The sequence below is a fragment of the Callorhinus ursinus genome, unplaced genomic scaffold (assembly GCF_003265705.2).
Source record: "Callorhinus ursinus isolate GAN/ISIS: 27379988/994484 unplaced genomic scaffold, GSC_fseal_2.0 scaffold2, whole genome shotgun sequence".
Lineage (NCBI taxonomy): Eukaryota > Metazoa > Chordata > Mammalia > Carnivora > Otariidae > Callorhinus > Callorhinus ursinus.
In genome coordinates, this window is record NW_027397064.1 from 64,508,853 (window position 1) to 64,523,144 (window position 14,292).

Sequence of the window (14,292 nt, forward strand, 5' to 3'; positions counted from 1 at the left end):
TTTCACCTCTTATTACCATCCACCCCTTTTCTTGGGGGTGGGATGAGGGGGGCTCAACTCCCTCACCAGTGAAGAGGCAATAGTAATGGTATCTACCTCTTAACATTTATATGCATAAGGCACTTAGAACAGAACCCTGCATACAGTAAATGTTCAATAAATGTTATATTGAAAGAAAATCTAAGCAAATAAAGTCTCTTCCTCTCAAAAAAGGGCATGTCTTCTTTAACCTTTCATATATTTAAGTAAAATTTAGTATATGGGTAAATATCAGAAGATGTATTATCACTTTGAATTATAAGTCCAGAAGTTTGGATAAACATTTCTTCATTATTATGAAACTACAACATGGTCTGATAACATTTTTTTCAGGTAAAATTATTCCATTATTTATTGATCCAACACATTATTAACTAAAGCATATTTAACCAGACACTGTTAGGCACAGTAAGAGAAGAATGTTTCATCCCAGCCCATAAAAAGTTTATGTGACCAGGAAGGGGAAAGAAGATATCTAATCAATTGATTCTATTAAATGGGAAATGCCTCCAGTACACATAACCAAGATACTACATAAGTTCAGGAGAGAAACCTGATTTCCAATCAATGATATTAATAGAGCCATGGAGGATCTGGCTATTGAACCAAATCCTGACTCATCAGTGATATATGCACAGGTTGAAAGGGATTCCATGGGGTGAAATATCTAACTGGAATGGTTTACATGTTTATAAAAATGGGTAAAGATTGTTTTCATTGGTAAGAAGAGCAATAACATGAAATGAGGCCAGCAATATAAGATGAACTCACTACGTGGAAGATGAAGGCTGAGCCAAGATATGTCTGAATTTCATTTAGTTGGTACTAAAGAGTAGACACCACATCCTATGCCTTTAGTAGACAGTTTATTTCTAGGTGAACTATTCATATCTTTTCTTTTTGCAGGTTTCTTTGGTTAGCTTGGTAGCCAATGCTCTCGGCTACTCAGAACTTGGTGCCATTAAATCCCTACGGACATTAAGAGCTTTAAGACCTCTAAGAGCTTTATCCCGGTTTGAAGGCATGAGGGTAAGAAGAACAAAAGCTCTCTGATTCATATCAGAATTAAATGTAGGTAATGATTTAGATACAGAGGGGTACCATACTCCTCTGATATTTACTTCATAGAATTACAGAATTTCAGAGCAGGAATCTTAGATATCACTAAGGCCAGCGGCCTGAAATTGAGGTTTATTTCAACGGGTCCTCAGAAGTTGTTTGTGGCAGAAGTAGGACTGGAATCCAAGTCTTCTGATGATAGTTAAAGATGTTTCCACAACATCCAAAAAAACATGTACTGCCATTTATTTCTTTTCATTGCTTATACATATTTAAATGATTTTTTACTACTGACATTCATCCTCGTAGGGGTTTTTCTTCCTCCCATTAGGAGGTTTGATTCCTCAAAAATCACTGGTAATGAATGAAAGGTAAATGATTTTTGCGGGCTTTACTTCTTCAGTTGATATCAGTAAAAAAAAATACTTGTACAGGAAAACAACTCTAAATTGTAGCCTCTGATAAAATCTATACATCCTAAGCAACCAAAATAAGGGGTTAGAATAATTAACCAGGCATTTCAGGAAACCCCTGGGGTTTGTTTTAAAGATTGCCCTTTCAAGCGAGCATTCTGAATGAGTTTCACTTTTTCCATAGCATGTGTATTTTCATCTTTATTTTCCAGCTCTTCTTTAGTGTATACTTTATGCATCTACACATAAAGTACACACTTATTTAGATACACAACCACTTGTCACATCCCTCAAAATACTATTTAGCAAAGGCCAGGTTTGGGGCGCCTAGGTGGCTCAGTTGGTTAAGCAACTGCCTTCGGCTCAGGTCATGATCCAGGAGTCCCTGGATGGAGTCCCACATTGGGCTCCCTGCTTGGCAGAGAGTCTGCTTCTCCCTCTGACCCTCCCCCCTCTCAAGTGCTCTCTCTCTCTCTCAAATAAATAAATAAAATCTTTAAAAAAAAAAAAAGGCCAGGTTTGTTTAATACAGCATGCAAATGCACATGGATATTGAATTTCTCCCTGGCCATAAGGCTTTTATGTTAGGTTTGTTTAGAGCAATAAAAACACTTCAGCCTTGACTTAGAGATTCACTCATCAGGGAGAATGAAACAACTCTCCAGACTCTCCAGAAGCATTGTAAGCAAAGAAATATTTGGTTTTACATTCTAATTTCATTTCAGTGCCACTTGATGAAAAAAAGTCACAAGATAAAATTCATAAAAATTATTATACAATTTCAAGTTCTATTCGACCAATCTTTGCCATTACTGACACTACATAAGCCCTCATTTGCTTGCATGGTTTCACATTAACAATTTTTGAGGGAGGATAGCAATGAACAAAATAAGAAACTTATAAATAAATTTGCTGTCATCTGAAAAAATATTGTTTGGTATTTTTAATTCAATCCTATGACAGAGTTAATGTTCCAGCTATGAAATACAGTAAAATGTATCATGAAGTCATTTGATAAGAAAATTTGTAGAGGTCATTTTACACAGATTTTAGTAACAAAGAAATATGGCAAGTATAATATATATAACTTAATTTCTAAAAGAAATAAAATTCAAGTAGCATATGAAATTTTTACGTTTTTGGATTTCAGGATTTGATGTCAATTTAAAAATTTTGGGTGTTGATTTCTAACATAACGTTTACATCATTTTAAAATAAAACAATAGTTTCATTTAACATAAATGCTTAACAAAAGAGTCCAATATGAATCAGATTAAATTAGACAAGAAAAGATACTGTCAACTTCCCTAGGGATTTCAAAACACATCTTAAGCTTTTGAATTTAATAAGAGGATAGGTAACTTAATTTCTCCTTCATGAAACAGGTCAGCTTAGGTTGATGAAGTAACATGTACCCCAAAGTGAACATTTGAGAGATTGAGAATAATAATGAGGACATATTTGGTATTTTTATGTCCAGAGATAAATACATTTCATTTAATATACTTTTTTAAATTGGGATTTACCAAAAGAGAAAAAAAGAACCTTGTAAATTCTTAGCCCTATTCTTTATGGTTATAAAAAGTTGACTTGATCTGAGAAGGCAGATTTAAGGCATTATTAATACTTTTTTTGCAAAGGGTTTGTTTAACCGTGTTTTCAAATCATCAATCATTAACACTCTTGAAAACTAAAATATATTGCTGAATGACGATTATTTCTTCTGTTGGTATTTAATGCATTTTTTTTCTTTTCTCCCCAGCATACAAACATTTTCTGACTCCATCTTTACTATATCAGGTTTTTATTTCTTTTCACACTTTGGCATATTTTGCTTTCCTTAAATCCTTTAGCTCTCTAGTTGTGTCACTGTTTGTTTTCCCTTATCAAATATGTCCTAGAAAACATTGCGAGAAACAACTTATCCACCTAGATTTTTATTTAACTCTTTTCAAGCCCATTTTAGTATTAAAAAAATAAATGAAAGGAATGGTTTTCATTTTAGCGATTTGTAAGTGGCCTTATCCTCATTTTCTCTTCCAGGTTGTTGTGAATGCTCTTGTTGGAGCAATTCCCTCTATCATGAATGTACTCTTGGTGTGTCTCATCTTCTGGCTGATCTTTAGCATCATGGGTGTGAATTTGTTTGCTGGCAAGTTCTACCACTGTGTTAACACGACAACGGGTAACATGTTTGAAGTTAGTGAAGTCAACAATCTGAGCGACTGTCAGGCTCTTGGCAAGCAAGCTCGATGGAAAAACGTCAAAGTAAACTTTGATAATGTTGGCGCTGGCTATCTTGCATTGCTTCAAGTGGTAAGTTGCCACTGTATGAGTTCTGGAAACATCTTCAAAATGTTTTACAAAAGATCATTTCTTTGATGTTCTTTGTTTGAATAATTAATATCTGACAGTACAAAAGTAGTTGATGATTAACACTTATATTATTAGCTTAACTTGACTTTAAGATGTTTTGCAGTTATTTCAATATGTATTTCCCCAGTTGTTCAGCTTTTAGTGTGTTTTAATATGGCCTTATATTCCTGCTTCCCGGTTTTTTTCTTATTATATTATTGAGTGCTACTACACTGTTTTTTGTTTTTCTTAGCAATCATTGCCAAAGGAGCAATTTTATATGTTAAAATAACAATGTACATATTTTAGTGATGAATTAAATGTATACATTATTAGTCAGAAAATTTACTGTACTAACATTTAAGGGGTATGGTTCTACCATTTGCAGAAATATGAATCTTATGGAGATTTCAAAATGTATGATGTTTAATAATTTTGACTTAATTGACCACATATTAACTAATCAGTAATTCACTAATAAAAACAATTGAGTTGTGTTTAAACACACTATAGGTTTGAATCACAGAGCTTATATTTTGGTATAGAAAGGATTTGAGACTGAGATGGGTATTTTATGAATCAATCCTCTGGTTAAATTTTTGTGCAGAAAAAAATTAATATCTTCCAAGAGAAACAAAGAAAATGAATTCCAGACTCTAAATACAATCATATTCTACTTCAATTTAATTCCTTTCAATCTCTTGATAGAGAATTATATTATATCATACAAGAACTTACTTGTAGTAACACTTATCAGATTTTCATATGGTAAAATGGCATTCTTGGATTAGGTTTTCATGCAGAATTCAAATATGTATTGTTCACAGGCCACATTTAAAGGCTGGATGGATATTATGTATGCAGCTGTTGATTCACGAGATGTAAGTATCACTCAAATACTATTTATAGTTACAAAATTTTCCATAGTGAACATTTGTAATAATTTAAGTGAATGACCAGGAATTTTATACTAGATGCAAGCAGGACATTTATAATTGCATACAGAAATGATCCTCTTAAGTTAATGCATTTCAATAAAGATGATATTTTGATTAATATATGTCTGATATGCATATCTAATATGTATCAGATGCATGGATCAGAAGACATCAAACTGGTTCATAAATGAGACTCAAGATCGAGAACATTGGTCATGAGAAAGTAACTTGCCTCTCCCTATTCCTGGAGAGTATGATAAATCAGAGTTTGTGAAGTAACTTCCAAAAATACCATGAAAAAAGCAAGCACGTTTCAGGGAAACTCAATTTTGAAAATAGAAATTAAAAAAAATTCCTCAGAACATATATGCATTCCTCTTAGAAGCTGATATTCTATTAGTAAAGCCTTATCTTCAAGAACCAACATCTCCAGACCCAAATTTAAAATGTTGCAAAAAAAAATTATAAAACTAATAATAGGTTCAAAACATTTCTTGTTATACCCCTGTTATTTACTCTAAAGAAAATGTACAGGTAAACCACAATGGAAAAATAGATTCAAGAACAAGCATAAAAATTATAAACTTTGCATTATCCTAGATCATACTAGTTTGAAAAAAGAACTTTTTTGCAGAACAGTATCTCAGGGAAAGGCAAAAATAACTCTAGATTAACAACACTCACCAAATTGTTAACTTAGTTTAAGTATTTATTATGTTTTTAAATATTATTAAATATTTTCAATACTATTTAGGTAAAACTTCAGCCTGTATATGAAGAAAATCTATATATGTATTTATACTTCGTCATCTTTATCATCTTTGGGTCATTCTTCACTCTGAATCTATTCATTGGTGTAATCATAGATAACTTCAACCAACAGAAAAAGAAGATAAGTATTCCTCAGCTCTCAACCTTCCCCATTCTGAGGTTCTGTCTGTTGTACTGCCAAATATTCAGGATACTCATAGTCAAGACAGACTTAGATCACTTTTATATTCTTTTCAGTTCACTATGAGGTCAGTTCAGCTGCAGAGTTTCCAGTCTCTAGTTGGTGGCTCCTCTCTAGGTTCATCCTCTGCAGAGCTGCTATAGTGTCTTTGTGACAAAAAATGTGACCACTGCTTCAAAGCATCCAGTGGGTCTCCCCTAATGCTTCACCCTTGCTTATGGAGAATTTCAGGAATTATTTCCACCCAGTTTTCTAGCTTCATTTTCTCTCACAACACATCTCTGTATCTACTTCCCTACTCCTCAGTCAATATCTGCCATCACCACTATCACACGTTACACACACAGCTACATGGATTTTTTTGTCCTTTCTGTACAAGCCACGCTCTTGTACCTCCATGACTTTACAGAGGGTATTTTCTTTTCCTGGAATGCTTTGCCTAGCATACCTCTAATCATGTTAAGGCCTAGCTTAAGGGTATCGTCCTATATAAAGCCTGTTTCTGAGTCTTCAGGGTTTATTTTGATCTGCAATACTTTTTTATATATCCTTATACATTTTCCACCTGTTTTCATTTTCCTACTCCACATGACAACAAGATATTGGTGTCTCATATATCTATTTAATTTTGATAACAGTTACATTTTCTAGCACATGGAAAATACTTAAAATTATTGAATAAAGAAGGAAAACAGTGAAATGGGCTAAGAAAACATTTTTTCTTTCACAAAAATATATTTGAGATGCCTGAGCCTCTTTCTAAACATAATGTAATCAAATTAGGATCCTGTACTAATCAGAGATTTATGTGATTATAGGTTTTACATAATAGTAAAGTCCTCAGAATTTCACATATATATATGGGATAATATCCATTTAAAAATTGAGAAAAGACTAAAGACTCAGAAATATTTTTGTACACGTGCTGTTGTAACACATGTTGAGATTATAACCAGTTTTATACCGTATCTTTACTTTGGAGGTCAAGACATCTTTATGACAGAGGAACAGAAAAAATACTATAATGCAATGAAGAAGCTTGGATCCAAGAAACCTCAGAAGCCCATACCTCGACCAGCAGTAAGAATTACTCATCTTCTTTAATATTCTAAACTTAATTTCCATATGATGAAATTGGCAGTGCTCTGGATGAGAACATACTGAGTGATATCACCACTGTCTAATATGCCCTAATTGTAAAGTTCATATTGTTTAACACCATTCACAACTGCCACACTCAATAAGAATTACTAAGTTCTTAAAAAGGAAGTAATGCTCTTTACAGTTTGTCAATTGAAAACATCCAACTTGAGGTTCCCAATAAGTGCTTCCAAGGCAGCCTTCATATTCCTGCTGCCACCTACTGCTTCCAAGAATGTACCCAATCTTGTTACATGGCATTCTCTTGCCATTTAAATAGATGGAGTCTGGAAAACTCCCATCCCACCCCATCACTTCCCTCTGTACTATTTGCTCTCTCCATTTGTATGACTAGAAAATACTCTTAACCTTCTTAGGAAGGAAAAGGGCATCATCAAAATAGTTTGTTTCATCAAATACAGAAAAAAGAAAAAGGCTTAATCAGAATGCATACTATGTAGAGCTTCATAATATATGAAAAGCCATAATAACGATGGGTTACGTTCATAGAGCTGTACTCTAACTTATCTATCTTAGATGGGTGAGGAATAAGGAAGCTGAGGCCCCCCAAAAATCGTACCCAAAGTCATAAAGCCTGTAATTGCCAGAACTGGGACTCAACAAGCCCTCATGAATCCTATCAATGACTTCAGTTTACCATATTTTTAAGAGTTTTGGAATTGAGGTTAGAAGCGACCAAGGAGGGAGGTAGGGCAGGATACACAAAAGACCATAAATCTGCTTTACTTAAGGTCATTTAAATATATTTAAAAGAAGGAAACGGTCAATTCATGAAACTGATCTTCAGTAAGCTATGAAATTTTATTTTATATTTTTATTCTAAATTATTAAAAATTTATTTCCCTAATAGAACTATATTTAGTGACCATAAGTGTATGTGACTCCTGAGATGATTGCTAATAAGACAAAAAAAAAATGTCATGCATTTTTGTTGAAGCATAGAGAAAGAACAGATGAAGAAAGATAGATAAATAACAAATACACAGACACACATAGTTAGAAGAAGTAGAATAGATAATGACTGACATATTTTGAAAGAGGGAGAGATGGAAAAAATATATAATATATAATATACATATATATGATATATAATATATATAATATATAAACCAAAATTCCTAAAGTATTGATAAATGAATTAGGGTAGTCATCCATCTAAAAGTCTTTCTGTATCAACCTACTTTGTAAATCTTCATTATGTTTTCATAATTTTTGTAAAACTTGTAAAAATTATAATTTTTTTTAAATCAAGCAAAGCCCATGCATATTAATAGCCAATTGCCACCAATTTATGTCTTACTGAGTTTTGTCTTCCCAGGAAACTTAAATATATCAAATATGTTTTGTTCTTATCATATGACTTTTTTCATTTCCTTCTCGTATTTTAATGTGAAGAGACATGGAGCACAAAGAACTGTTTGGACTACTGTGAAAAGGGTGTATATCTCATGGCCATATATGAAGGACTTCACCTGCAGTTTTACTAGATCATTATTTATGAAATATGCATATTAACCTTCTCTCTCCTCTCTTTCCAGAACAAATTCCAAGGAATGGTCTTTGATTTTGTAACCAGACAAGTCTTTGATATCAGCATCATGATCCTCATCTGCCTCAACATGGTCACCATGATGGTGGAAACTGATGACCAGAGCAAATATATGACTCTAGTTTTGTCCCGGATCAACCTTGTGTTCATTATCCTGTTCACTGGAGAATTTGTGCTAAAGCTCATTTCTCTCAGATACTACTACTTCACCATCGGCTGGAACATATTTGATTTTGTGGTGGTGATTCTCTCCATTGTAGGTAAGAATAGTTTAATTACAGAGAGGTACCATTGTAGGTAAAGCTCCCCAAAGCCTGACAGCTGTGCAACACGGAAATGAGATCTGAGAATGTTAATGTGTAATTCTAAAGTTTACCACTACTGCTCATTTTCCTCTAACTGAAGAATGTAGGTATTCAAAAATAGCAAACAATATATTTAGAGATTTCAGAAATAATCTTTGTTTGTAATCAGCACATTTCGTGTGTGGGGATAACTTTCCATAGTAAATGAGTGTATATAATCTTAAATTGCCATGACACTCTGAGATTATTTAATTTGTTGGCTTTTCCAAAAATCTATATTGGGTTTATAACGTTATAGAATCATTTAGTAAAATTCTGTAATCTTTAATTACTAATATTAAGGAGTGGACCCAAATATTTAGTAAAAGTTTATACTCATAACAATCTTGCTGTTATCATAAACCTTGCAAAGATAAAGCATTCATATAAACATAAAATATTCACTGTTTAGCTGATTTCTATATTTTTCTATAGGTATGTTTCTGGCTGAGCTGATAGAAAAATACTTTGTGTCCCCTACCCTGTTCCGAGTGATCCGGCTCGCCAGGATTGGTCGAATCTTGCGTCTGATCAAAGGGGCCAAGGGAATCCGCACGCTGCTCTTTGCTCTGATGATGTCCCTTCCTGCCTTGTTTAACATCGGCCTCCTGCTCTTCCTGGTCATGTTCATCTACGCCATCTTTGGAATGTCCAACTTTGCCTATGTTAAAAAGGAAGCTGGAATTGATGACATGTTCAACTTTGAGACCTTCGGCAACAGCATGATCTGCCTGTTCCAAATTACCACCTCTGCTGGCTGGGACGGATTGCTAGCACCTATTCTCAACAGTGCACCGCCTGACTGTGATCCTGATACAATTCACCCTGGAAGTTCAGTTAAGGGAGACTGTGGGAACCCATCTGTCGGGATTTTCTTTTTTGTCAGTTACATCATCATATCATTTCTGGTTGTGGTGAACATGTACATCGCTGTCATCCTGGAGAACTTCAGTGTTGCTACTGAAGAAAGTGCCGAGCCCCTGAGTGAGGATGACTTTGAGATGTTCTACGAGGTTTGGGAAAAGTTTGATCCCGACGCCACCCAGTTTATAGAGTTCTCCAAGCTCTCTGATTTTGCAGCTGCCCTGGATCCTCCTCTTCTCATAGCAAAACCAAACAAAGTCCAGCTCATCGCCATGGACCTGCCCATGGTCAGTGGGGACCGGATCCACTGCCTCGACATTTTATTTGCCTTTACAAAGCGTGTTTTGGGTGAGAGTGGAGAGATGGATGCCCTTCGAATACAGATGGAAGACCGGTTCATGGCATCGAACCCCTCCAAAGTTTCCTATGAACCCATCACAACCACTTTAAAACGCAAACAAGAAGAGGTGTCTGCTGCTATCATTCAGCGTAATTTCAGATGTTATCTTTTAAGACAAAGGTTAAAAAAGGTATCAAGTGAATATAACAAAGAGGCAATTAAAGGAAGGATTGACTTACCTATCAAAGAAGACATGATTATTGACAAATTAAATGGAAACTCCACCCCAGAGAAAACAGATGGAAGTTCCTCTACCACATCTCCTCCTTCCTATGATAGTGTAACAAAGCCAGACAAAGAAAAGTTTGAGAAAGACAAACCGGAAAAAGAAAGCAAAGGGAAAGAGGTCAGGGAAAATCAAAAGTAAAAAAGAAACAAAGAATTATCTTTGTGATCAATTGTTTACAGCCTACGATGGTAAAGTCTATGTGTCAACTGGACTCCCAGAGGAGGTCTATGCCAAACTGACTGTTTTAATAAATACTCATGGTCAGTGCCTATAACAAGACAGTGACCTCTCCATCACTACAACTCTGTGAGTCAGGGTATCAACAAGATTGACAAGAGGTTGCTGTTTTCATTACCAGCTGACACTGCTGAAGAGAAACTCAATGGCTATCTAGACTGTAGGGATAATTGTGCAAAGTGATCGCTGTAACTACACCAAACACCTTTAGTACATTACTTGCATCCACTCTATTTTTAACTTCCATATCTGCCATATTTTTACAAAATTTGTTCTAGTGGATTTCCTTGCTCCCTAATTCATAGTTTATTCATAATACTATGTCACTATTTTTGTAAATGCAAGTTGAGAAAAAAGCATATAAGAGCCCTGTGTTCCTACTCCATAAGTCTCTCGAATAATTAGCAAAAGTGTTTTGAGAGATAAAATTCGTGCTCAAAACCAGAAAAAAATATTCTAAGATCAATAATTTCAGGTACTTCCATTTTCTAGATGGCTTTAATTTTGAAAGTGTTTTAGTCTGTTACATTTGTTTATATCTGAACAGTTATGTGCCTGTAAAGTCCCCTGTAATTTTTAAAGGATTATTTTTATGCAAATATTGTTTCCAAAAGTGCAAATTTTATTCTAAGTTCCAGAGCTCTATATTTAATTTGGTTAAATGCTTTCCAAAAACAAAGTGAAAAAAATCTAGAAAAAATATATCTAAAGTGTCACTTTAGAATAGTTGTCCCACTTTCTGCTGCAGTATTGCTTTGCCATCTTCTACTCTCAGCAAAGCTGATATTTTATGTCAATTCAACACACCCAGTTATGTAAATAGTTATTTTATCCAGTGGTGCATGTTTGGGCAGGAATATATATATATATAATACATATTATATATATATATATATATATATATATTCTGCTAAACAACATCTATTAAATCAAATATGTACCACAGTGTATGTGTCTTTTGCAAGCTTCCAACAGGGATGTATCCTGTACCATTCATTAAACATAAATAGTTCGTAGACTATCACTAATGCATGTTAATATTGCCTATGCTGCTCTATTTTACTCAACACATTCTTCACAAGCCTTGGTTAGAAGTCACATGTTGGTAGAGTGAATTCAAACCGCTCTATCCAGTATGTCAAGCAGAATAGCTTGCAGTTACTTAAAAGTACCTTTACTTTTGCATTTTTAATTCAACTTGAGTGTCACATGGTGTCTCTATATTTCAAAGAAACACACTGAGTACTGCCTATTGTCAAAACCTATACTTCATATTTTGCTAAAAATATGTCCAAAACTTGTTTAAATATAAATAATGTAAAAATATGATCAATTTTATTTGTTGCATTTTGTACATAAGAAAATTATTTTCAGGTTGATGACATGGCAATTTATTTTACTTTATGCTTTTGCTTTTTATTTTTAATCACAACTCCAAACTTTTGAATCCATAAGACTTTTCAATGAATAATTTCCTAAAATAAAGGTTAGACAATGGGTTTTGTGGATTTCTTTGTTATAATATATTTTCTACCATTCCAATAGGAGATACATTGGTCAATATTCAAACTTAGATCATTTTTTACCAACTATGATTGCCTCAATATTACCCATTATTCATGGAAATTTTTTTTTACTCAAACTTTTGTAGTATTTGCTTATGCAGACTAGTCTTATTTTTTTAATTCTTGCTACACTAGAGCTATTAGAGGAATAACATGGGCTCTGTCCTTTTTAGCCATGAACAAAGTGGCAAAGTTGTGCAATTACCTAACATGATATAAATTTTTGTTTTTTGCACAAACCAAAAGTTTAATGTTAACCTTTTACAAAACTATTTACTTGTAGTGTACTAATGAACTGCATGCAGGGAATTGCTATTACTAAAAAGAATGGTGAGCTACGTCATTATTGAGCCAAAAGAATAAATATTTCATTTTTTATTATATTTAACTTCTTGGCCTCTGTTTTTTTTATTGATGGATGTTTAAAATATACATAATTAATGACACCTGTACTTGATATGACATTTGTATACATAAAAGTTCACATGGATTTTATAACAACTTAATATATGATCCACCAAGAAGTACTACAGAATAAAAGCTATGAAAAGCAGTTTTTGTGAACTTTTTTGTGTGCAAAGGATCAAATCCACATGTTCCAACTTGCAGTTTCAATAACAGTAGCCATTGACAATGGCTGTCAATACCAATTACTTCCCTTGGCTGTACGCATTTTAACCTCAACTCCTCTCAGTGTTATTGATGCCATCGCCAAATTTCTTGGTAGGTAGCAAAGGTTATAAACTGTTATTTAAATGTGTTTTATGAACTCCTATTTACATATAAAGTATTAATGATAATGATGCAGTGATTGAAAATTTATGTTAACATTTTTTTTCAGGGCCCTTGGATTTATGTCATTCTCAAAACAAAATGTTTACTCTCAGTGGAAAACCCCATTGTTAAGGCGAAGTAGATCTAAATATGCATTTCATAATTTCCTTAATGTAAATGATATAAACTGACTTCAGAGGAATTCATTGGCTTCTTTCTGCTAAAGTCAATTTTCAGATCTCACCGACACCACAGAGAAGCCAAGTATAACTTTGTAAAACCCTTAGCCGTTTTAGGCATCCCATTGTATAATCTTAGCCAAGTATTCTAATAATTGATATGCATTATAGCTAAATGATTATCTTCTAAAATAATCACAAGAGCCTTCAGCTGAAAAAAAAATGCTTTAAAAAATATACCTATCTAGCTAACAGATAATCTGAAAATACTGTTCAGATATAGAGCTGTTAATATAGTTTAATAGATTTTTTAAATAACTAATTCCACAAGAAAAATCCTTCAATTATTGAACTTCATGACAAAATTCTGCTTAAAATAACATACTAGAAAAAAAATTTAAAAATAACATACTAGAAATAATCAACTTAGACAGAGAAATAATAATACTAAGAAATTAAGGTAACTTAAACTCACCAATAAGTGATACTGAATGGCTGCCCTTTAGTGAGGGAAGAACATTTGTATGGAGGAAGAAAATGGGTATTCCAGTTTTTAAATATTCTAGCGAAAAGATAATGGCTATATAAATTTATATGTTTACTAATTTCCAAATAACTAGAATACAATAAAATAACATGAAAATCACTCTTGTGCATTTCAAAACATTCAGTAGTAATCATAAAGAAAGTTCTTGCTGATCATTTTTGCAGAAATGGAAAATACCAAAAAGACTGAACCAAGAGTTCCAACACTTGTCTTTCAATATCAGTTCTGGCATCAAATTAGTAATGTTAATTCAGACAAATCAAATTCTGGCCCCTCAGATTCCTCCTCTGTTGAATGAGGCTATTGGCTCTAGTAGGTCTTTAATTCTAAAATCCTATGTTCAAAGTCAACTTGTCTATTCAAAGTGATTAATCTTCTCTATACGGGTAATACTTAAGGAAAAAAATATGAATTGTCAATAAACCTTTTAAAATATTATTCAGATAAGTTAAATAGAAACACAAGGCTTTGACTTTAGCCCTATTAAGAAAAAAGTTTTCTTGTCCTCAAAGATTTTTGCCACAAAGTGAAGGATGCGTTAAATAAATGAAAGAACAGCTATCATTTCTTCTTTATGGTGTTAAAGATTTTTAAAAGACAACACCTGATATATAACAAAAATGAGGGGCACCTGGGTGGCTCAGTCAGTTAAGCGTCTGCCTTTGACTTGGGTCATGATCTCAGGGT

General features: G+C 33.5%; 1 protein-coding gene across 7 annotated transcripts in view; it reads left to right on the plus strand.

Annotated features, from left to right (window-relative positions):
* Positions 1-12,620, plus strand: part of LOC112808958 (sodium channel protein type 3 subunit alpha) — a 109,753-nt gene extending 97,133 nt beyond the window's left edge. For all 7 annotated transcript variants that reach the window (XM_073883112.1, XM_073883141.1, XM_073883098.1 and 4 more), the window contains 7 exons: positions 946-1,068; positions 3,555-3,827; positions 4,694-4,747; positions 5,559-5,696; positions 6,732-6,836; positions 8,456-8,726; positions 9,246-12,620. In XM_073883112.1, coding sequence (XP_073739213.1) covers positions 946-1,068; positions 3,555-3,827; positions 4,694-4,747; positions 5,559-5,696; positions 6,732-6,836; positions 8,456-8,726; positions 9,246-10,441 — 2,160 coding nt within the window. In that variant the 3' untranslated portion in view covers positions 10,442-12,620. The remainder of the gene's footprint in view (positions 1-945; positions 1,069-3,554; positions 3,828-4,693; positions 4,748-5,558; positions 5,697-6,731; positions 6,837-8,455; positions 8,727-9,245) is intronic.
* The last annotated feature ends 1,672 nt before the right edge of the window (positions 12,621-14,292 follow it).